Below are 23,894 nucleotides of genomic sequence, written 5' to 3' on the forward strand. Positions count from 1 at the left end.
ACTTTGATCAAGTCACTGGGGCAGAGCTGTTTGCAGAGCATGCCTCTGCCTATGCTCCGCCAAGGCAACGCTGGCGGGATGTCAAAGCACAGGCTTGGCACAGGCACCGGCTGGCTCTCCCCAGCCTGGTCTGTAATCAGGTTCCAGTCCTGCAAGTCCTCCCAAGAGTGTTTGTGATGCCACACAGTAATTTGAGTGGGACCATCTTCCCTCCAGAGAAGCCCTATGCCTGCTGAAAAATTCTCCCTCTGAAAAAAATAATAAAAAATTATGTTTTGCTGACCAATCAAGAGCTTTCACAGCCCTGTGATAGAACCATAGAATTGTCAGGGTTGGACGGGACCTCCAGGATCATCTAGTTCCAACCCCCCTGCCGTGGGCAGGGACAGCTCACACTAGATCAGGTTGCTCAGAGCCACACCCAGTCTGGCCTTAAAAACCTCCAGGGATGGGCTTCTACCACCTCGCTGGGCAAGCTGTTCCAGCAGTTAAACCAAACACGATTTTTTCCCCCCTGTCCTTGGAGCTGAACTACTTCCACATTTTTGTGTGGGTGATTGCATTTGATCCTGCAGAAAGGTGGCAGCTTCTTTGAGGAGTGTGCTGGGAGGGAATGACTGTGGATTTCTCTCGTGAAATCCCATCTGTCGTCTTCAGCAACTCTTACTTGCTGGCTGATCAAGTAACAGTTCTGATAGTAGCTGCAGTTTTCCAAGCACTTTGATGAGTGGAAAATCAGAATCTGACTATAAAAAAAAAAAAGGACAAGCAGGGATATAATTCCTCTCTCTCCCTTCTGTTATGCAGTGTGTTACAAATAAGCTCCTGGCAGTCAGGTAGAATCATAGAATACCACGTTAGAAGGGACCTCTTGGCAAAAGCACAGTTAGGCAGAGTGTTTGTGGAGTTTGTTCAACACCTCTGAGGAGCAGTGTGCTGATGTTAGGGGTGGATTCTGGAAATGCAGAAGCTTTCTGGGGTATAACTCGGAGTAGTATTACTCCACATTCCAGACAACTTGTCATTTATAATTTAGGTATTTAAATTATTGTTAGTTTTATGGTGTCAGCAGATGCCAAAGTTGTTACGATTTCACTGTAACAATTATTTGGGGAAATTAAATGGAAGAGTGCAAGGAGTTGAGGGGAAAGGGCTCAAAGTAACCAAGTGAAATTAAACCTCTTTTTGTCGCTTTTGAGGACGGTTTTGTGGTCAGAAGAGCCGTACCTTCCAGCCACTTCCACCCTGCTACAGAGACGTTTCCCTCCTGCTAAAATTTTATTTCCCAGATGTGACAGAAATGTGAAGTACACAAACCTAAACCAGTATCAGAATGAGATGAACACCCCTTTGCTACCGAACTCCCCACCCCCCCGACCCCTTCGAGGACACCCTAACCCTCGGAGCACTCCGCCGCCAGGCGGCTCCGAGCGGAGCGGGGGCCGCGCAGGTTAGGCGGCTTCGCGGCAGGAGAAAGGTCGCCTCGCCGCCACCGCCCGGCCCCGCGGGCACAGAGGAGCCCTGCCTGCAGCCCGGCGCCGAGCAAGGGAGGCGGGACCTGGCGGCCGCCCCCGCCCCTCGGAGGGCGGCAGGGGAGTTGAACTTGCGAGCCGCTCCGTATGGGGCCTCGGCCGCGGTGCTAGTCGGCGTGAGTATAACGCACTCCCGCGGCCCCAGTCTCCGTGCTCCCCACCGGGGGAGGCCGATGGAGAGGCGAGAGGATGGGCGGGACTGGGCGTACAGGTAGGGCTGCAGGCGGCGGTACGGGGCCCATGACCGTGTGGCGGGCCAAGTCTGAGGCGGGCGCCTGGCAACGGCCCGCAGAGGGTCCGGCGTGCCCGGCCGCCGCCGCTGCTTTCCCACTCCCACCTGAGCTCTCCCGGGGCGGGGGTGGGGAGGGAGGCGGTAACGTTTAGAAATGCCGCTTTTACAACTTTCCTGTGAATCTGTAGCGCTGGCTGCCGGAGGGAGAGAGGGAGCGAGCTGGGAGCAGGAGCGGTGACTCTCAGCGGGAGTTTGGGGTTTTTTTGGTAGTCGCTTAAAATAGCATTTTCCTCTGCTGGTATCATACCGAGAAACAGTAAGGGCCGGGGCAGAGATGAGCTGTGGTGCAGGGTGAATTCGAGGCCGGTTAATCAGAGGAGAGCAAGATGTTCCTCCCAGAGCGCTTTGGGTTACGAGGGGGCGGTAGCAGGTGGGGTCTGGGTGCCGGCGGGAAACAGCTGAGAGGGCTCCAGGGGACGCGGAGGCCTTCTCTCCGGGGGAAAGCCCGAGCACGAACCGGCGACCGAGTCTGTGAACTTAAAGGGCGCCTAGGAGTAATGATAACCTTCACTGCGTGGAGGCAGGTTAGGGACGGTAACTTCCTTAAACTGTACTTCCTGGCTCGCTATTTTCCCTTTTATACCTCAAGGATGGAGGGCAAAATTAGTGTGTACAGCCATACATCTCAGATGTGTGTATGGAAGTGTTGGGACTTTTTTGAGCGTTTTCACGTTCTGTCTTTATCTGTGTCGGAGGTTTTGGTGTTGGATTTGTGTTGGATTTGAGGAGTATGTGAATACAAAGGTGACTCTTCAAATTGGTAATGCCAATTTGTGGTCTGAATATTAAAATGTTCCTCTTCTGATTCATGCTTTACCAACCATGATGATCCCATGAGCTGGAATTTACTCAAGGCTGTGCTGCTACATGGGGAAATTCCCTCTCCATGAATGAAATGGGCCATGGCTTTGAAAGTTAAACCTTGATGTCTGTTTTGCAAACTTTTCTTCATGGACAGACCTCTCTGTGTGTTTAAGTTCCACGAAGCCTGTGGGTGTTCTGTACTCGGGCGATAGTTGGCAGGTATTAAAGCATCCTGGGAAGTTGCCATAAATCTTGTTTAGCAAGGTGACTTGATATGTCAAGCTAAAACAGAATCAAGCTTGCAGTTCTGACACTCCACAGGCGTTGTGCTGCCCAAGATCATGTGCTGAAAACTTGTTAAAGATTGGCACAATGTTTTGTGTTGTTGGTTGGGGTTTTGTTTGTTTTTTTCCAAGCTATATAAGTTTATAAAGATAATGTCAGAAATTACTCCTTTAAAAAAACAATCTTTATAACTTGTTGTAATTACTGGCATTTTTCTGTGCAGAGCTGTGTGGAAAGTGAATTGAGGCCATATTTGAGGAGATACCTTCATACTTTTCAACTGTTTGTCTTTATTGTGGAGAGAAATAACTCTCACACTTTGTGTGGCCATAATTTGGGTCAGTTTTGATCACGATAAATCCTTTGATCTCAAAACACCTTACTTCCAAAAGTAGTGAAATCTGTAAAAACTCCCTGAACAGTGCATGTTTGAATTAATTTGGTTAAACAGTTTCAATATGCTAAATGCAGTGAAACAGTTTGTGTAAAGTAGGTTTTTGTTGGGAGGAAGGTGTTTGGAGCTGCTTTTATGAATAGCAGCTGGAAGTCATTTCAAGCATACTTGCATATATATATGTATGTGTGGTAGTTTATATATATTTTGTTTTTCAGCTGTAGGTATGTAGAAACATTTATACAAGAGTTTGTTTTTATTTTGTAGAGTTGATCCCTATGGGTTTGAAAGGCCAGAAGACTTTGATTATGCATCCTATGAAGCATTCTTTTCCAGATATCTAGTGGTACTTACTAGAAGAGCAATAAAATGGTCCAAGCTCCTAAAAGGGAAAAACAGTATACAGAAGACTTTAAAAGGTAAGCTGTATGTCCTTTCATAGGTAAAAGTGCATTATGCTAGAACCAACATAAAGTGTATTTAATTGGTTTGTGGTTTTGAATGTTAAATGTTATCTTTATCTTCAAAGGAAAAATAATATAAACAACAATAATGCATAGGCAAGTATGCCATTTTTAGTGGGATCATTGATCTGATTTACAGCTTACAAAGAAGTAATCTTTCTTTAGCATAAGCTATAGTGTCTTACTACATCGGTAACCCAGAGATTATGGCCACTGGCACTTCAGGATGCTTTTTGAGGTATTGTACTCTGTTCTGTGCTCTCTTTAGAAAGACATGAGATTATGCATAAAGTGCTGTGTTGAAACCCAGGGATCAGGATTTTAAGTCTCTCAGTTGCTGGCTCTTCAATACTTTTTTACCAGGCTTCAGTGCTGTCCTGCTGCCCCACTATCCATGTAATGGTAGTAACCATTAACATGGTTTCCACACACAGCGTGTTAGAGATGATTAAAAAAATGGGAAATTACAAGTTCCCTGAGTGGACATAGACAATGGCTCTTAGCATACCAGCCCACCAGAGCTTGCTGCAGTCATCTTTGACATCATTAAATTTTGCTAAAGATACTTGGGTTTCATATACTTGCATTTATATATATATAGATAGATATAGATATATATATATGTAATATTGAAGAGGGTGACTGAAATAACTAATGTTGAGGAAATGTCTCAGTGTAAATTCAAAGTTGTTGACAATAAGCCTCCTACCTTATCCTCAATAGATGCCTCAGAAAAGAAGAGCATCAGGTTAACCTCTGCAATCACTGATATTAAAATACTTCTCTTCTTATGTCAGTATTAAGGTTGAAGTCTGTGACTTACACACTTAGAATTGTGTAAGCAGTTGTTTAGGTGTGAGCTTTATTCTGCAAGTTGATCCTACTGTGATTTCTTGCAGAAAATCTTCCTACACTTAATTTTCCTCCTCTAGGACCTGACTTCATTGCTCTGAGGCTTTGCTCAGGTTCTGATTAACTTCTCTTCAACAAGTTAGCCGTAAGCTAGAACCAAGAATATTTGGTTTGCCTCTTCACCCTGGACACAATAGCTGTGTCTGTGAAGCCCTGTCCTTCTGACTTGTACTGGGGTCTTTTCAAAATGTGTCCTGCTGTGGATAGATGTGAGCGAGATATTGTACATGTGGTGTCTCAGTAGCTCCACACCCATTTGTCTTTACACATAATGAAGCTCATGATTCCTGTCTGAGTGAACAGGAAGAAGTGATGACTTGTGTTAATTTTCCAGTATGGAAACGTGACATGTTCACGTGCTGCTGTGTTTGCCTCACATCCAGGTGGTATGCATGTATATAATTCTGTTCTACTATAAAGAAAAATAATTTGACTACATTTAATTAAGCAGTGTATCCTGTTGTTCTGGATTGCAGCCTTCCAGCAGGGCAGGACAGGGAATGTTGGCTAACAGTTCCTTCTGCTCTTCTCTAGTCTCTTCCTTTTTGTTATTTTCTGGTATTTGGTTTCCCCCTCTTCTTTGTTATCTTTACCTTTTCCTCTGCAAGTGTGAATTTTCAGTCAGTGTTCAGTCACTTGCCTCCTCTCTCCACTTTTACTGAGTTCCTCCTAATCTTTTGCTTTTCTCCGTTCCATCTGGTCTAGTGGAAGGTGCTTCTGCCCATGGTGGAGGGTTGGAACTAGGTGATCTTTTAGGTCCTTTCAAACCCAAACCATTCTGTGATTCTATATGATTCAGCTGCTGTCTTTATGGATTGTTTTTATAGGCAGGGAACAAACTGACATAATTGCCCAAAGCAGCTTAATGGTGACCAAAAAGCCTGCTATGTAATGTGGCTGTATGTGGATTTGTCAAAACTGACCAGAAGGTGCTTTCAGGTGTTTGAGTGAAAGTAATGGTAATAAAGACTGTGTATAACAAGAGCAATTCCATCCCAACCCAGGGGTCTGACAAAGGAAGGAACTTTTTAGAAAGTCAAGTGTTTGACTTAATTTGAATGTTGACAGCACAGATCTACTTTGTTTCTTCTGTGATGTATTCATAAAATACAACTTTCAGTTCTTTGTTGTGTGCTGTTTTCTGCTCCTTGTAGAGTTTTTCCTCTAGAATCCCAAGTTGGTTTCCTCAGCATTCAACAATAATTGTTAGTAACTAAAAAATGCATGTTCTTCTCAAAATCACACTCTTCTAATATTTAGGATGAGATAATTTTTCTGTTTAAATGAGGTTGCCCTACATAAACTGAATTGATGGTGTAGAATGATACACTGTTAATAGGGAGAAAAGGTAGATACAATGTTAGAAGTAAAACTCTCTAAAATTCTAATACTTTGCCAAGGACAGACAGGTTTAAAATTCTTTATTTTAAGATCTTGTTACTATAAGTAGTGCAGGGCATTGGAAAATATTATTTTCTGCATATTTTTCTGTCAAAGTTACTCTGAGTATTTACCAGCACTTCTAGACTACTACCCTGTGATGTAGCTATTTTTTCTCATAACAAGGAAAACATTTTAAGAAACCGTGACTCTAAACCTGCAGAAAGGAAGAAACTTTTAATCATTAGAGTGATGAAACAATGGCACAGGTTGCCTAGAGAGGTGGTGGCTTCCCCATTCCTGGAAACATTCAAGTCCATGCTGTACAGGGCTCTGAGCAACGTGATCTAGTTAAAGTCCCTATTCACTGAGGGGGGGTTGGACTGGATGCCTGGAAGTCCCAACCTAAAAACCTTCCATGATTCTGTAAAACTGGCATTGGCTGTCTGAAGTAATGGAATTAAGAGTGTTCTTGTTTACTTAGAAATTGATGTTTCATATTCTGTTAGTGAACAGAGGCACTACATGTGATTTAAAGCTTCAGCTGCATTGTGTATGCTGTGGTTGTCCTAGGCATGACTTTGCATGTGGCTACTCAGGGCTTGCTGGTATTCAGTCATGTTACATTTAAAGTCAAGCCCTTGGTTTACAGCTGGAGTTGGGTGTGCCATTGGAGACAAATGCACAATCCAGTTTGCTCTGTGAAAGCTTTTATAGTGGGAGGATATTCTGTGGTGTGGACTGTTGTGGGCATTCCAGGGGATGATGTGGAAGTGGGTCTATAAATAACAATAAATACATATTTATAAAAAAAGAGTCCCATTTTCTGTATAGAATATGACAAAATATATGTATATAACAAAAACCAAACCACAAACAAAAAAAAAACAGCAAACAATCAAAACATTACATTGCAATTGTCATTATTTTCAGAGGTACTTTGTTGCTTCTGCACTGGTTAGGCCGCACCTTGAGTACTGTGTCCAGTTCTGGGCCCCTCAGTTTAGGAAGGATGTTGACTTGCTGGAATGAGTCCAGAGAAGGGCAACAAAGTTGGTGAGGGGTTTGGAACACAAGCCCTACGAGGAGAGGCTGAGGGAGCTGGGGTTGCTTAGCCTGGAGAAGAGGAGACTCAGGGGTGACCTTATTACTCTCTACAACTACCTGAAGGGAGGTTGTAGACAGATGGATGTTGGTCTCTTCTCCCAGGCAGCCAGTACCAGGACAAGAGGACACAGTCTCAGGCTGCACCAGGGGAGGTTCAGGCTGGATGTTAGGAAAAAGTTCTATACAGAAAGAGTGATTGCCCATTGCAATGGGCTGCCTGGGGAGGTGGTGGAGTCGCCATCATTGGAGGTTTTCAGGAGAAGACTTGATGGGGTGCTTGGTGCCATGGGTTAGTTGTTTAGGTGGTGTTGGATTGGTTGATGGGTTGGACACGATGATCTTGAAGGTCTCTTCCAACCTGGTTTATTCTATGTATGTGTGTTGTAAGTGAAACTTCCATGTGCCAGTTTGCAGATCCTGGCCAGTATGCTAATGGTGTGAGGAAGAAAAGCATGGTGCAGGGGGCTTTTCCATTCTTCAGGGAGTTGGGGAGCAGCAGGGGTGTGTAGTCATTTGGGGTGACGCAAGCCTCTGGCTGCCTATTACCATGAGAGTGATGACACTGAGCAATGATGAGTGGTTGCTTGTGCTGCAGGGCTGCTTTCCCCTTGTGCTGGCGTCAAAGGCTTGTCTCTGCTTCTCTTGAATTTAATGCATATTGATGGATGTGGATGTTGGCTATGCTTTCAGAATTGACAGTTGTTCCAGAAAAAAACACCATTGGAATTGTATAGTGGAAAGGGATAATCCAGTAATTTAGCCAATGAATTTCCTACTAGGGACATTCACTGGCTTATCTGAACATTTCTTCTTGTTGACCTAAATAGGACTGATTCCTGCACTCATTCCTATGTTTGCTGTGAGCACTAGAGTTCAAAATCTTGTAAAAAAGATGAAATGGAAACAAAATTTTTTTCAGTCTGTTTAAAAGAAGGCAGTAGTTGAAGTTACTTTCCAGCTAAAACAGCACACACTGTAATCCATAGTGTGAATTCTCCTCAAAAAGTACCCTGAGGACCAGGTGTTTATTGCAGATGTGAAGGGTAGGGGTTTTTCTTTGAGAGAAAGTACCACATTTTTAGGTGGATGAATTGCCCATTATAGATGCACATACCTGTCTGCGAAAGCAGCCTTAGCTCCTTAATGACAGGTAGGTGGAATGTATTTACAAGGTAGCTGGCTGAGTTCTTGTAAAACTCACTTGTTTAACTCTGTAACAGATTTTTCTGATTGCACAAAACCAGATTAGGTAATGGTATTTTGTATGTGTCTCTGTATGTCTGTACAGAATAAAAATCTCTACCCTCATTTGCATCCTATGGAATTTGGGGAGATAAAGCTGATACAGTCACATTCATTCAATAAGAAAAATCTGGTTTCTTTGTTGGTTTCTTCTCTCTGGAAAAAACAGAAGGATCTCAAATATTCAGCTGTCTTTTTAGGTCAGAAGGGGTAATGCTAGTTTAGGATTATGTACCAATGAGCAGCATTGGCTCCTCATTAATATTTTTCATACCATCCCCAGGAGGAAGCTGCTTTGGCTGTCACTAGCCTGATGCTTGTTCCTGCAACCTTACATCCTAGTTATTTACACTGAATCATCTGCTTAAAAACAAACCACAAAGCACACCCTGGTGATGAACATGATGCAGGAGATAAGAGCTACTTTAGATTTAAAAAGACTTTCCCAGTCGTTCGCGAAGAAATCATCTGCTGCTCACTCATGTCTCCAGGTGCTCCAGAGACTGATTTTAGACAGTAGCCAAGTGTTTCACATTTCTCAGTTTTGGCTATGATTTCAGTGTTTAGGCACTAAGCTGAAACCCTAGCGTTATGTTAGTGTAGCCATTTCTGCTAGAGCATAACCAAGCAAATGGAAAGGGCTGTCATCTCAGGAACCACTGGTAATGAGGGAAAGAAAAAGTCACTGCTCATCTGCATGAAAAAGCACAAAAAACAAGGGGAAACTTCGCTGGTCTTCTCTCAATCCAGAAAGGAGGGAAGAAGAGGAAAGGATTGAAAATCCTAATTGCAGAATAAAGGAGGGAGGAAAACTTGTGTGAGCAATCTGAGTCTCAAGAGTTTAGTTGGTCTAAAATACCCTGTAGGAGATGTTTATCCTAAATGATAGCATATAGGAAGCATAGTAATCTCAAAAGTTTTCCTTTGACTTACCAACTGTGCTTATTTCCACATGAAAAATACAGTTGAATTTAATTTTTTAAGTCATTATTATTATTTAAAAACACCCCCAAACTTCTTGTTTTGCAGTGAAAAGATACATCAGGAAAGGCATCCCCAATGAACATCGTGCATTGGTCTGGATGATTGTGAGTGGGGCTCAAGCCAACATGGAACAAAACCCTGGATATTACCACAGACTTCTTGAAGGAGAGAAGAATGACAAACTAGTTGAAGCAATCAAAACAGGTTATTGTCTTGATAACACTGTTTATCCATGTTTATCCACCATGTTTGTCCTCAAATGTTAGAGATCAAGTTATGTAATGGAAAACTTACATTTCTGTAGTAGTGGTTTAAGTGCTGAATTAACATGTAAATTAGATTAGCCATAAGCTCTTTAACAGCACAGATATTTCTAGATTTATCATGTGGCCAAAAGTATTAAGGAAGATTAAAAATTATTTGTGAAGGAGCAAACTAGAAAACCATTATTGTGTGATTGCCTAAGAGATTGAAGAGTTACAGCTTTACCATGACACCTGCCTTTGGGTCTGTTTCTCCTGTCCTAGTAGGATACTAGAAGAGCTGCAGAGATAGTTGAAGATATGGTATAGTGTTCATATGAGGCAGGTGAAGTATGCTAGAATTTCAGATTGAGTGGAAAAAAATACTGAGTAAAAGCTGCTGACAGAGCTATATGAATTATAAATGGTGTAGAGAGGGTGGATGGGGGGCAATTGTCATTTTTTTCTTGTAACATAAGAACTAAGGACACTGAATGAGGCTTGCTGTGCTGCAGGTTTAGAAGTGCGTGTTGCTGAATTGTGGTACTTGTTACTGGAGGGTGTAAGGCCAGAAGTATGAACTGGTTTAAAAACAGATTTGACAAACTGAGGGGTGGGGAAATCCACCTGATGTATTAAATCCTGAACACTAAATGTAAATCCCTGAAAGAAGTAGTGTGCGGGAGAAGAAATACCTCTTCCTTATTAATCCAGTTTCATGTGCACTGTCTGTGAATAGTGGTCGGTGGCTAATATTGGTGACAGAGTATTAGGGCAACCAAACCTTAGACTGGATGTTTAAAAGAGCCAGTAGGGGAGGACAAGCAAGTGGAGTTTTTGTCCTGAAACTTTTCAGTCTCCTGCAACAGAGCTTGTGTAGAGAAGCTGAAATGCCCTATTAATGAGATTAGGCTGTGCTGTGGACCAGCACAATGCTCAGGATATTTTCTTAGAATGGCAGGTGGAGTTTTCATCTTTTTCCTCCTGAAAAAGCCAGGTAGTTAAAACTGAGGCTTTATCGGTTTCTGTTGAAGTTGGATAATCATCTGAATGCCTTTTTGTTTATGACCATGAGGGTGGTGAGATGCTCGAACAGGTTGCCTGGGGAGGTGGTAGAAGCCCCATCCCTGGAGGTTTTTAAGGCCAAGCTGGATGTGTGCTCTGAGCAACTTGATCTAGCATGAGGTGTCCCTGCCCATGGCAGGCGGGTTGGAACTAGATGATCCTTGAGGTCACTTCCAACCCTAACAATTCTATGATGAGTTTCTCCTTCGCCTCTCCCCACAGCAGCAGCAGGAGCACTGTGGCTTTTGGGACTACACGCCTTAGTAAGGTATTTTGGAGCATAAACTTTCATGTTCCTACAAATATGAAGGTTAGCCAGAAATCTTCAGGCTCATATCCTGCCCAAAACTAAAACCTGCAGAGCTCTAACTATTAATACAGAGGGAAGCTACTAAGATGACTTTCCAAAACCAATCCCTAATTGGGATATAATTGCTGAAAGAAGGAGTTGTAAGTGATTTCTTTTCCAGTACTAGGCAATTACATGAAATAAAAACATTTTTGTGTGGAGGGAAAAACAATGGAGGAAGATAAAGATGATTCCATGATTCTGTGATCCGTCTGTGAATTCTGGAGGAAATAAAGTTTTGTAATAGCTACTATATTCATTGGAAAACTGCAGAAAAGAAAGCTAACAAGAGGCAAGTGAGAGAATGGGTGTAAAGAAAAATGGGTTGGAGGGTTTTCTGGTTGGAAAGAAAAACAATAAGAGGACCTTGGACTCCAGAATGACAGCTTTCTCTTCATAAAGGAAGGAAAAAAATGTGAACATATGAAGGGTAGAAGGAGCAAAGTACTTAAGGTGAATGGAAACTTTGTATTGAATAAATTTAGTGCTCCTGTGGACCATGTAGATTTTATAGTGGGCTTTAGCTGAGGACTGTTTTACAGAATCACCAAGGTTGGAAGAGACCTCAAAGATCAAGTCCAACCTGTCACCACAGACCTCATGACTAAACCATGGCACCAAGTGCTGCATGCAATCCCCTCTTGAACACCTCCAGGGATGGTGACTTCACCACCTCCCTGGGCAGCCCATTCCAAAGGTGAATGACTCTCTAAGTGAAGAACTTTCTCCTCACCTGGAACCTAAACTTCCTCTGGTGAAGCTTGAGACTGTGTCATCTTGTTCTGGTGCTGGTTGCCTGGGAGAAGAGACCAACTCCCTCCTGGCTACAACCACCCTTCAGGTAGTTGTAGACAGCAATAAAGTCTCCCCTGAGCCTCCTCTTCTCCAGGCTAAACAATCCTAGCTCCCTCAGCCTCTCCTCATAGGGCCTCTCACCAGCCTCATTGCCCTTCTCTGGACATGTTTGAGTGTCTCGATGTCCTTCTTAAACTGAGGGGCCCAGAACTGGACACAGGACTCAAGGTGTGGCCTAACCAGTGCTGAGTACAGGGGCACAATGACCTCCCTGCTCCTGCTGGCCACGCTATTCTTGATGCATGCCAGGATGCCATTGGCCTTCTTGGCCACCTGGGCACACTGCTGGCTCATGTTCAGCTGGCTGTCAATCAGTACCCCCAGGTCCCTTTCTGTTTGGCAGCTCTCCAGCCACTCCGACCCCAGCCTGTAGCACTGCATGAGGTTGTTGTGGCCAAAGTGCAGCACCCGGCACTTGAATTTGTTAAATGTCATCTTGTTGGACTCTGCCCATCTGTCCAGTCGGTCAAGGTCCCTCTGCAGAGCCCTTCTGCCCCCTAACTGATCAACAACAGCTCCCAACTTGGTTTCATCTGCAAATTTACTGATGACTGACTCAAGGATGGGGCCCAGGACTGATCCCTGGGGGATACCACTAGTGACTGGCTGCCAGCTGGATGTGGCACCATTCACCACCACTCTATGAGCACAGCCCTCCAGCCAGTTCCTAACCCAGCTCTGAGTGTTGCTGTCCCAAGTCACGAGCTGACAGCTTAGCCAGGAGTTTGCTATGGGGGACGGTGTCAAAGGCCTTGCTGAAGTCCAGGTAGACTACATCCACAGCCTTCCCCACCTCCACCAGGCGGGTCGCCTGATCAAAGAAGGAGATCAGGTGTGAGTCTTCAAAGAAAAAAAATCTGATTAGTGATAGTAATGAAAGTCTTTCAGCTAAGTAAATGTAAACTGTCTTTTCACCAATATTTTTGCCTTTAACTTGCTGTTTCTTAACTGACGGGCTTTATTGCTGTATTTGTTTTATGCATTTCCTGTTGGAACATACTTTTTTTTTTTAAGAGAAATATAGGACAGAGAAGGCTTCTTACTCTAAACATAAGAGCTTGAAGAATGCAGGTCTCTAAATTTTGATGGAAGTTCTCATGTCTTAGTTTACATATGCGTTTAGAAGGGCATGCATTCCTACTGAGCTTTGTTGTTCATGCCCTATTATAGTAAAGTTTAGTAAGACAAATGATGTTGGCAGGGTAAGAAGTGTCCTCATGCAGAGGCTACATGCTGGTTACAAAAAGGCTGGGGTGCAAGTTGACATAGCTGCTTTGTAGTAAGCCCACTTAGGCAAAGCTATTGAATTTCAGAGTAGCAGTGCACATATCTGCAAGTCTCCTCACATGCACATGCAACTAATATCCACATTTTCACTCCTGCATTTCATGTGGAGGAGTTACAGGTGCTGTGAAACCCAGGAACTTTGGTCAGTTCTCAGAGCCTGTGCTGCACTGTGTGACTGCTGGAATAAGGATCTGACAGCATGCATTGGATAGTAGTTGCAGAAGCTTAGTTTAGTTTATGATGGGTTCAGAAAGTAGTTCTAACAATAGCCATTTCTACTTCAGAGGAGATACTGAGTATTTTGCTATCAAAGCACTAAGAAACTTCACTGAATGGTGTTAAGCTATTAGTGAAGGCTGAGAATTTTCACATGAGTTGAGGGCATTTAACCAGAGCAAGGGGACCAGCTCTGGCTCAGTATTTCTGTCCCTCTGTAAGGCAAGTCATATCATGGCATATCCAGATGCTTACCTCGGGTCTTCTATCTACCAGAACAGCTAAAGAAAAAACTGGAAAAATAAAGTATGTAGTGATACTTCCTCAGAATGTTTTTCCTGGTCACCAGATATGTGTGGTTTGGGGAGTTCCCGAGTCATATGTGACATGTTTGTGAATTTATTTATTTACTTTCCCATTCAGTGTTATTAACTGAAAAAAGCCTCCGGCTGCTCCTTTTTCAAGTGATTTACCTTCCTCTTGACTTTGCAGATTTGTGCTGTAATAAGCATCTCCCTCCAGTTTAAGGAGCTCTAATCCACCTCAGTTTGTACTATGCATGTACTATGAATCTACCATTTCATACCTTCGGTCTCCCTTGTTGTCATTCTCTCCTGCAAGTTCTCCAATTCTGATACCACCTTTTGGGAGATGAAGTGGACTGGAACTTGTGGCTGCTTCTCAGATTTATACAGTGACATTGTACCTTTGTTGGAAATCCTAACCCTGTTTGCTTTCTTGATTTCTGCAAAATATTGTACTATTACTATGCACTGGAGAGGTTTGGGGCTGTGTCTCAGAGTGAGTTTCTCTGGCTTCAGTTGATAGCAAATTTGACCTGAACTTAAAAAAACAAAATGAACAAAAAAAACAACCAAAAAAACCAAACTAACCCCTCCCACACACACACACTTGAAACACTTGAACATGTCCAGAGAAGGGCAACAAGGCTGGGGAGAGGCCTTGAGTACAGCCCTATGAGGAGAGGCTGAGGGAGCTGGGGTTGCTTAGCCTGGAGAAGAGAAGGATCAGGGGTGACCTCATTGCCCTCTACAGCTACCTGAAAGGTGGTTGTAGACAGGAAGGGGTTGGTCTCTTCTCCCAGGCAACCAGCACCAGAACAAGGGGACACAGTCTCAAGCTGTGCCAGGGGAGGTTTAGACTCGAAGTGAGGAAAAAGTTCTTCACTGAGCGAGTCATTCATCATTGGAATGTGCTGCCCAGGGAGGTGGTGGAGTCACCGTCCCTGGAGGTGTTCAAGGGGAGACTGGACGTGGCACTTGGTGCCATGGTCTAGTTGTGAGGTCTGTTGGGACAGGTTGGCCTTGCTGATCCTTGGGGTCTCTTCCAACCTTAGTTATACTGTGATACATTAACTTTGCCAGACCAGCTCAGTATGAAGCAAATGGAAGCTGTATTTACAAGCAAAACTACACTCTACAATGGAATGAAGGAGCATGTACAAAATATGCAGTATTTACAATATTATACAGATATTTACAATTAGCAAACAACACGAAAAGCCCCCTGGTCAGAGATGAGGGAAGCTGTTCCACTGCCCTCCCCTGCCCTGTCCCAAGAGAGAAAGGAGCAGAGAGAAAGCAGGGGTTCGACTTATCCAAAACAACCCAGCCACGGTCAGCCAAAAGCAGATTAATCTCTCCTGAGCAAAACAAGCAGAGAAGACATCAGAAAAGAGTAAGAATTGGTTTGGTACAGCCAGTCTTATACTAGACACTTTCTCCAATGAATGTGTTTAGAATAATCTTTAGTTTTCCTTTTTACACCCAATAGTGATTTATTTATATTTTTCTGCTTAAAAGCTGTAACTAAATTTTAAAGTCATAGCCTAAACCTGCCACAACCCCAAACAAAACCAACACAACCAAGCAAACAAACCCCACAAGGAACCAACCAAAACACAAACCTAAACTAGCAAAAAATCCCAAATGACAAAACAAAACCCCACACAAAAACCCAAACGAAACCCCTCGAACGTCCAAAACAGCTTCTGGTTCCAGATGTTGCAGGGAAAAGCTTCAAGGTCACAGAATGTTAGGAATTGGAAGGGACCTCTAGAGATCAAGTCCACGCCCTCTGCCAAAGCAGGATCACCTCGGGCAGACCACACAGAAACACATCCAGGCAGGTTTTGAAAGTCTCCAGAGAAGGAGACTCCAGCCTGTTCCAGTGCTCTGTCACCCTTACTGTAAAGAAGTGTCTCCTTGTGTTCAGCTGGAACCTCATGTGTTCTAGCTTGCACCTGTTGTTCCTTGTCTTATCCCTGGGCACCACCAAAAAGAGAGTATCACCTTTATCTTGACACCCACCCCTCAGATATAGACATTGATCCCCTTTTGGACTTCTCAAAACTTAACAGCCCCAGGTCTCTCAGTCTTTCTTCATAGGAGAGATGTTCAAGTCCCACAGTCTTCCTTGCAGTTCTCTGTTGGACTCTCTCCAGCAGATCCCTTGTCTATCTTGAATTGGGAAGTCCAAAACTGGACACTGTTGCAGATGTGGTTTTACTAGGGCAGAGTAGAACAGGAGGAGAACCTCCCTAGACCTGCTGAACACACTTAATGCACCCCAGGATGCTGTTCCTTTTTGGCACAAGGGCACATTGCTTTCCCATGGCTAACTTGCTGTCTACTAGGACTCCAAGGTCTTTCTCCATGGAGCTGCTTTCCAGCAGGATGACCCTTAGTCTGTACTGGTGCTTTGTGTTATTCCTCCCCACGTGCAGGATTTTGCACTTGTCTTTATTGAACTCTTATTCTGTATATCTGGGGGGAAGAGCCATAACCAAAATGTCAGCATTAACCTTTTCTGTAGCATCCAGCATATTCTGTAATGAGCAACAAATTTTGATTATGCAAATACTATGCTGTTCTTCCTACCAAGAGAAAAAAACCCAAACCAGTTTATCCTATAACTGTCTGTTCACAGAATCACAGAATGTTAGGGGTTGAAAGGGACCTTGCAAGATTATCCAGTCCAACTGCCCTGCCAGAGCAGGATCACCTATACCAGATCACACAGGAACACATCCAGGCAGGTCTTGAATATCTCTAGAGTCCTTTCAAATATTATGTTTTTCCTTCTGTTTTTCTTTCCAGTCACATGAGAGGTAAAGTCCTTCCATTTCTGTAAATGATTTATTCACTTTAAAAGAAAGGAATAGTGAATAGCATGATAACTTTTTCATGCTTATGACTTCCATTACACTACTCATTATTCTGGGAAGCTTTCTTCCTTCAGTTGTTTACAACTCAACTTTGTGTCAAAGCTGTAGCAGACTTCTTCCTTTGTGCAGGAAGAGGCTGATAAGAAGTGATAACTTGTAGAACAAAGATATCTGTGCAGTAGTGCTGTTACTGAAATTTTTTAAACTTTAACCCATTTTTTTGCTGCTGTTAAATATAACCAGAACAACTATTTGTGTTGTATAAGTAAGTCTTGGTTATTGAAAATCTTAACAGTTATTTTGAATAGGACTTTTGTCTCAGGCATCTAAAAATCGTATGCTCAAGTCTGGACTAGTGACCTTGGGTTCCCTCTTTATAGCATGAAGCAGGCTAGAAATTAGCTCTGCCTGATTTTTTTTGCAACAATTAAAGGGAGTTTTGGGTGGCTAGCTCAAACTTGTATGTCTGAGGTTTAAGCCATTGTAAAGAGAGATGAGTCCTGCTATTCATGTTTTATCTGGAAGAAATTAATGTTTTGAAACATCAGTAATTGCATAGCCCTCACTTGGGATTGAGCTTGAAGCATGTGGGGTGTGTTCTACTGCTTGAGTATAAAAAAAAATCACTTTCTTTTTTGATAATCTTGGACCAGTGAAGAAACAGCTTTTCTCATGGTTGCATTATGAAGAAACTGAAAAAAACCTTTAAAGTGGAAGTCAGCAGCTGCAGGAACAGGACTCAATTTGTCAGCTGTTTGGAACTGTTTGGTAGAAGTTCACTGAATAAGTCAATTGAAAGTTCATTTGTTTTGTGATGAGAATATACTTTCACAGTATCACAGTATCATCAAGGCTGGAAGAGACCTCAAAGATCATCAAGTCCAATCTGTCACCACAGACCTCATGACTAGACCATGGCACCAAGTGCCACGTCCAATTCCCTCTTGAACCCCTCCAGGAGGTACAGCTCACTTCATACCACCTGGCTAGATAAATTTGGTATGTGTTTTATCTGTTAGTCTGTATGCCAGGTTTGCTTTCATTTAAGCCTTCGCAGTCAAATGTTGAGAGAGTACAATCTGCAGCAGAATGTATTTAGTCCTGCTTGGAATTGATTTCTGTACACTTAACAGGATTAATCTTTCTAGGAGTGGATTATCCTCGAATGCACATGGCCTTTTAGCCAAAATGGAGCTAGGGCTGCTTCTTAAAATTCATCCACCAAAACAAAAGTTTAGTGAACCGTAGTGAAGTTTCATTGGTGCATCAGAAGAGCTGTAAACGTTTGTTTGGAAACTGACGGAGGGAGCGGTTCTTAATTTTGGTCTTTTCCCCCCTTTTTGTCTAGACATGAACAGAACATTTCCAGACAACGTAAAATTCCGTAAAAATGCTGATCCCTGTTTGCAGCACACGCTCTACAACGTACTGGTAGCGTACGGGCATCACAATAAAGCAGTAGGATATTGTCAGGTATGTAAGCACTGGTTTCTCAACAATACTCCATGTCACCAATGGTCGCTGTTCTTGTCCCTTTGAATGTGTGTTTTTAGAGGCTGTGGTAGGTTGAGAGAGGGCTTAGCTCTCTCTCCTCCACAGAGTAAGAAACCACAGCTAACCCAGTCGATGAGCAAGCTATATATTTACAAGCATATATGGAAAGCAGGTTATATATAACACAATATATACAGGTATTTACAATATATATATATAGAAATATACAGCAAAGGGAAATAACACAACAAAAATCCCTCCCCCAGGAGGGATCCCCTCCCTGTAACCCCCTCTCTCCCCCCCTACCTCCCTTTTTTTCCCAAAAAGGGGTTAGAGAGAGAGAAAGGCAAGTTATTAAGGGAAAGAGTTGTTAGTAAGCTTCAAAAGCCCATGCAGGATTAGTTTTTGCTTATCTGAAGGCCAACTCCAGCAGTTCGCAGAGAGAGCAGGCAGGGAGAACAGGCTGAAACTCAAACTCCCCCAACTCCCAAACCACACTGAACTGAGGAAAAAAAAATTTTAACTGCTCCACAATCTAAAGCTGCATTTTGTCTCTCCACCAATGAAATTCATTTAGAATATCAGAATGTTTTGGTTCTAGTACCGAAAACATTTAGCCAGTGTGTCCCAGCAGTGTTTGTTCTTAAAGGCACAGCCTCAAATGGTCACAGAGGCAGATCCACAAACTTTGTTTTTGAAATGGCCCCGGGGGTGGCAGGAAATCATTTGCTTCAGATAAGTTCAAATGTCCCTGTGAGTTTCTCTGTGGCTTTTTTTGTAGCTAGCTTGATCACCTTTCGTTTGTTACCTGCAAAGTGTGTTTCATCACATGTGCTTCTCTCAAGATTAATTGCTTGGGAGAGGAAGAGAAAGTGAGTTTGCCTTTCCTTCTTCCTCCCTCCTGCCATCTTTTCCAAGAGTTCTTGGTATCTTAAGAGGCACCATGAGATCTCAATTTCCTTAGTTTTCACTGTCTCATTTTTCAAAATACAGGAGAACCAGCATTCATGCAGCATCATAGACTTGCCATCTCCCAGTATAGGCAGATAAATAGAAAGAAAATGTGTTTGAAATTCAACCTGATGCTGCTTAAATGGCAACTCAAAAAAGCTCCTGTTGTCACTGCCAGGTACTGTAGAATTTTCTGTGGGACATGAAGATAAAAGTTAATTTATGACAGTCAAGAGAAACGTAACCATCTGTAAGGATCATGAAGAAGCAGTAACTGCCATGAGCAAGATGTATTTTTTCAGCTCAGTTAGGTCCTCCTCAGGGAGATGTGTGCTAACCTATACCTCATGTTAGGTGAGGAGGTTGGTACAGCTAATGCAACTGTTGCAAAGTAAAAAGGATATGAATTGTATTTATTGAAATGTGGAGAGGAGTTAGAGGAACTTAAACCTACACTGAAGTCACTAAAGACAAGTGTTTTTTTTGTCCTATAGCTCAACTAGTTTAGTACAGAAATTCTTTGAAGAATGGGAATAGAAGGTGAATTATTTGTATTTTCAGTGTTATGTAGTAACATAATTCTAATATTTTTGATGATAACAGAAGAGGTAGAATTATGAATACTCTCTTTTGCAAGGGGCAGGCTCATATACAGAGATACTTATACCCATAAACATACACAACTTCTAAACCATAGTATGTGGCTTAGACATACCCAAAATGTATGTCAAATTTTTACTAAAATGTTTTGGTACTTTTTAATGGGCTAATTTTTGTGTTTTAACTTTGCATTGTGAACACCAGAGATGTGAACACTGGCTTGGAAGGGATCTTTAAAGGTCATCTAGTCCAATGCCCCTGCAGTAAACAGGGGCGTCCCCAAGTAGATCAGGTTGTTCAGAACCCTATCAAGCCTGATCCTGAATGTCTCCAGGGATGGGACCTCCATCACCCCCTTGGACAACCTATTCCAGTGTTCCACCACTCTCACAGTAAAAAACTGCTTCCTAATGTCAAATCTAAACCTAGTTTAAATCTTCTGTAGTTTAAAACTGTTGCCCCTCATCCTGGTGCTACAAGGTCTTGTAAACAACTTCTCCCCAATTTTCATGTAGGCCTCCTTCAGCTCCTGGAAGGCTGCTATAAGGTCTCCCTGTAGCCTTCTTTTCTCCAGGCTGAACAGCCCAGACTCTCCCAGCCTGTCTTCACAACAGAGATACTTCAGCACTCTGATCATTTGGTGGCCCACCTCTGGACCCTCTCTATTGTCTCATGTAGTTTCTTTTCACCTCCATTCTCCTCACAGGATGAATGTTACCTTTTCTAGCTAAGTAATTAGAACACAAACTGAGGATCAACATCTACTTTCCAAGGCATGTTGCAAATCAAGCAGAGTTTCAGGAAATCACTTATTCTGCCTGCTGCATAAATGAGACCTTGTAAACACTAGAAATGTGTAGAAAAGTGTTTTGTGGAGCTTTTATTGACTGAAGGCTCTTCAGGGAGTATTTGCAAAATGCTAGTGCATTTGTGGTACTTACTGGCATTTGTGTCCCATGTGGAGGAGCATTAGGCTGTGCCTTGTCATTATATAAGGCAGTGGTATGGTGTTGCCTGCCCTGGTATAATCAGCAAAATTTAATGTCCTGTGAACATAGGCTCCAGAGCATTTTTTTGTGCATGCCATATTAAACACCAGTCTCTTGTCATCATAAATGCAATTACTAAGCCAACTGTCAGCACAGAAACAAATAGTTGCCACAGAAACAAGTAGAAGGCCAAGCATTGTGTTAGGCCATGTGAGGTCTATCTAAACCATTTGTGTAACAACCACTGTAGTGAAAATGAAACATTGGAGAAGATGCAGTGCCCTAACATTTCCATGTGCTGGGAGTGTTGCAGGGCCTTCTGGGGAAGGTGATTCAAATCTGTTGAATACAAGAAACGAGATCTCAGTTCAGAGAAGATGATGTAACTTCCAGGGGCTGGGAAGGTCATTATTCTTTTTGTTGTCATCTTGGTCACAGCCATAATTGGCCACAGTGCAGGATACCTACAGACAGTGGTGCTGCCTGTGGCCATAGAATTGCTGGAGGAGTCCAGGTTGGAGTTAAAGAGAAGAGGAAAGAGAAAGCAAAGATAGTAATGAAACCAAAGAAGGCAATGTAACCAACACCAGTCTTCATAGCCTGTAAATATTTAAAGATAATTTTCTGTTACCCTAGGAACTTTGCGAAGGCTTGTGCCACAGAGGCAGCTTTTATGTAGTGTCATAATGAAGCCCTGCGTTGTTATAGTTGTCAGCTTGCTTATGATGGAAGAGACATACTTAAAAGATGCTGAAGGAGGTGGATTGCTGTGCATGTACATCAGTAATGTTGCTGTAACCTAGCAGTGTTATGATGATAAAAGCACCTGAGGCAGAGGCAGTGTGTTTATAAGGGAGTACCAGTTTGTGACCTGTGTGTTCTGTGCTATGCTCCTTTGCCAGTCAGAGAGTATCAGTAACAGTTCTGAGAGTTGTACAGCTGGAATTTGGCCAGCCAGGACTTCACTACTCTTCCAGTCCCTGCCAGCTTCAGGTGTTAGCCTTCTGTGTGCACATTGAATGGCAGGAGCTATAGTGGCCAGTCATTGACTAGCATGTGGAGTACTGGAGCCATTATGGAAGCAAATGATTTATGTACAGCCCTTTGAGCAGCAGCAGCTTGTAAAAGCTCTGAGAGCTGCAACTTCTTGCTAGAGCGTCTTCGTGTCAGGTCTGCCTGCAGGTGTGTGGTGTTTGTACTGCACACTCAATACAGGTTCTAGTCAAAGCAGTCTTTGGTTACATTTGTACAAACTTTGAGATTTAAAAAAAAAAGGAAAGGAAATGTAGGGTAATTACAGACTGCTAAGCTTCACCCTTTAATTTTCCTCTCCTTGATCTTTAAGAATTCTTGTTAGCTGTTGTCATGCAGGTTTAACAGCTTACTCAAACAGTGGCCTTTATTGCTAGATTTCATGTAATATGCCCACTTTGTAAACTGTAGTAATCTAGCCCTTATCAAAAGAAATAAACTAGAAACTCTTAAATACATGCATCTTAGAACCCCTCTTTTCTATTTCAGGGCATGAACTTCATAGCTGGATACCTGATTCTTATTACAAAGAATGAAGAGGAGTCCTTTTGGTTGCTAGATGCTCTTATTGGAAGAATATTGCCCGGTATGCTAAAAACGTGTATAGTTGTATTTGTCTATTGGAGCTTGTCTCTTTTTTAATCTTTGGATTCTTCTGTGTTTTTAGAGGCTTTAGATGTTAAAACGGATTTGCATGGACCCGAGATTGTCTAGGGTCCTGGAAACACAGTGGTTTATGCATGTGGTAATTTGCAGTCTTACTTCTTACTCTCTACTTACACTTGTTAGGTAGATGTCTTCCTATAATCAGTATGATGCTGGGAAACAGGACTTGTGAAGGTGTCTGGGATGTGGCACTTCTGGTTGCCTAAATATGACATGAGACAGATGAAGCAGTGATTACAAAGCAGAGCAAAGATGGGAGAAGTGCGTTCTCTGAGCACAGAGTTTGAAGTAGGATTTCCCAGTGGCTTGACTGGAGGCAGTGCAAACTTTGTTCAGAAGTATTTGGCAAGGTGGTGGTGGTTTCTGCTAGGCATGGTAGTTTCTGCTGTGTTCCCAGTTTTAAGTGGGGATACCTTAGGCGTTTTACACATTGTGATTTTGCAACAAAGCAAACAAATGTTAAAAGTCCTGTTTGTGTCTGTATGTGAAGTTCTTGTCAAAGATCTGTTACAATCAGTTGTGATCTAGCCAGGCTGGTCAGTAGAGTCCAGAGGGAATTCATCACACCCAAAGCCATAGACAGTATTTACGTCTGGTCTCTTGGTTTGCAGGAGGTGTTCACACACTGAATTTTGCACCATTTGTAAACTGAGTCTTATCATATGTGTGCAGTAGTTTAAAACCAAAAGCAGATGTTAGGCACACCTATGCTTTATAACCTTATGAAATACATTTGGGGATGTTCTTTCTTGGGATTTTATTAAAGGGAAGAATGGCTTCATCATGAGTTCCCAGTAGCACTGCACAGAACTGACTACAGCTACACCATTAATGCAAAGCCATACTCAAAATGAAAGACTAATTTTTTTCTATAAGGAGGCTTTGACATTTCCTTTTTTTTTATTTCCTTAGTTTTGCTTTTGGGCAGATCTTTATCCCAAATGCTGAATTCAGTATTACAGTGTCAGCTAAGTGCTGGTCAAGGATGTCAAGCTTGGTACTTTAATTTCTGCTTCTTTCTGTTCTTGTTTAAGATTAAACAAAAAGTGTATAATTTTTTGTTCATTATTGAATGGAAGGGAAAGACTTTGCAAAAAATGGAAAAAAAGCTGTAGGGAGTCATTTACTACATTAATGACTGTAGGAAATTATCTTTTACACTGTATGTACCCTACAGGAATTCAGGTTTTCTGTGCATGTGAGCAGAGTGGTTGGACTTTGTTAGCTGATGGAAAGAGCAGAGAAGCAGGGAGTGCTATCACTTGTTGAACCAATCTGCAAATATTTGAGGGTTTGCAGCCTTTAAGTTTGCTTTCAAGCTATAAAAATAGTCTGAAGAAATCCAGCTGTGTCTGTGGCTTTTGTTCAGCCTTGAGAGCTATAAGCTGTACAAACAGGTAGAGACTTCAGGGTTGTTGTCTGCCACATGACCTGCCACTGGCTGGCATGGGTGGATGTCTTCCCATTGACATCGCTGTATGAAGGCTAAGGACTTCTGTAAAAGGCAAGTTTTGCTGCAAAGTGATGTGGCAATTGCTGTTAATCTTTTTTATGGTCTTGAGCTT

General features: G+C 42.6%; 1 protein-coding gene across 1 annotated transcript in view; it reads left to right on the forward strand.

The window, feature by feature from the left end:
* The first annotated feature begins 1,533 nt into the window (after positions 1-1,533).
* The window catches only part of GRTP1 (growth hormone regulated TBC protein 1), a 41,998-nt gene continuing 19,637 nt past the window's right edge, over positions 1,534-23,894 (forward strand). Inside the window, exons 1-5 of the mRNA XM_054163123.1 lie at positions 1,534-1,743; positions 3,575-3,726; positions 9,442-9,600; positions 17,946-18,070; positions 22,153-22,249. Coding sequence (XP_054019098.1) covers positions 1,706-1,743; positions 3,575-3,726; positions 9,442-9,600; positions 17,946-18,070; positions 22,153-22,249 — 571 coding nt within the window. The 5' untranslated portion in view covers positions 1,534-1,705. The remainder of the gene's footprint in view (positions 1,744-3,574; positions 3,727-9,441; positions 9,601-17,945; positions 18,071-22,152; positions 22,250-23,894) is intronic.

This window comes from Dryobates pubescens, chromosome 7 (assembly GCF_014839835.1).
Source record: "Dryobates pubescens isolate bDryPub1 chromosome 7, bDryPub1.pri, whole genome shotgun sequence".
NCBI classification, from domain to species: Eukaryota; Metazoa; Chordata; class Aves; order Piciformes; family Picidae; genus Dryobates; species Dryobates pubescens.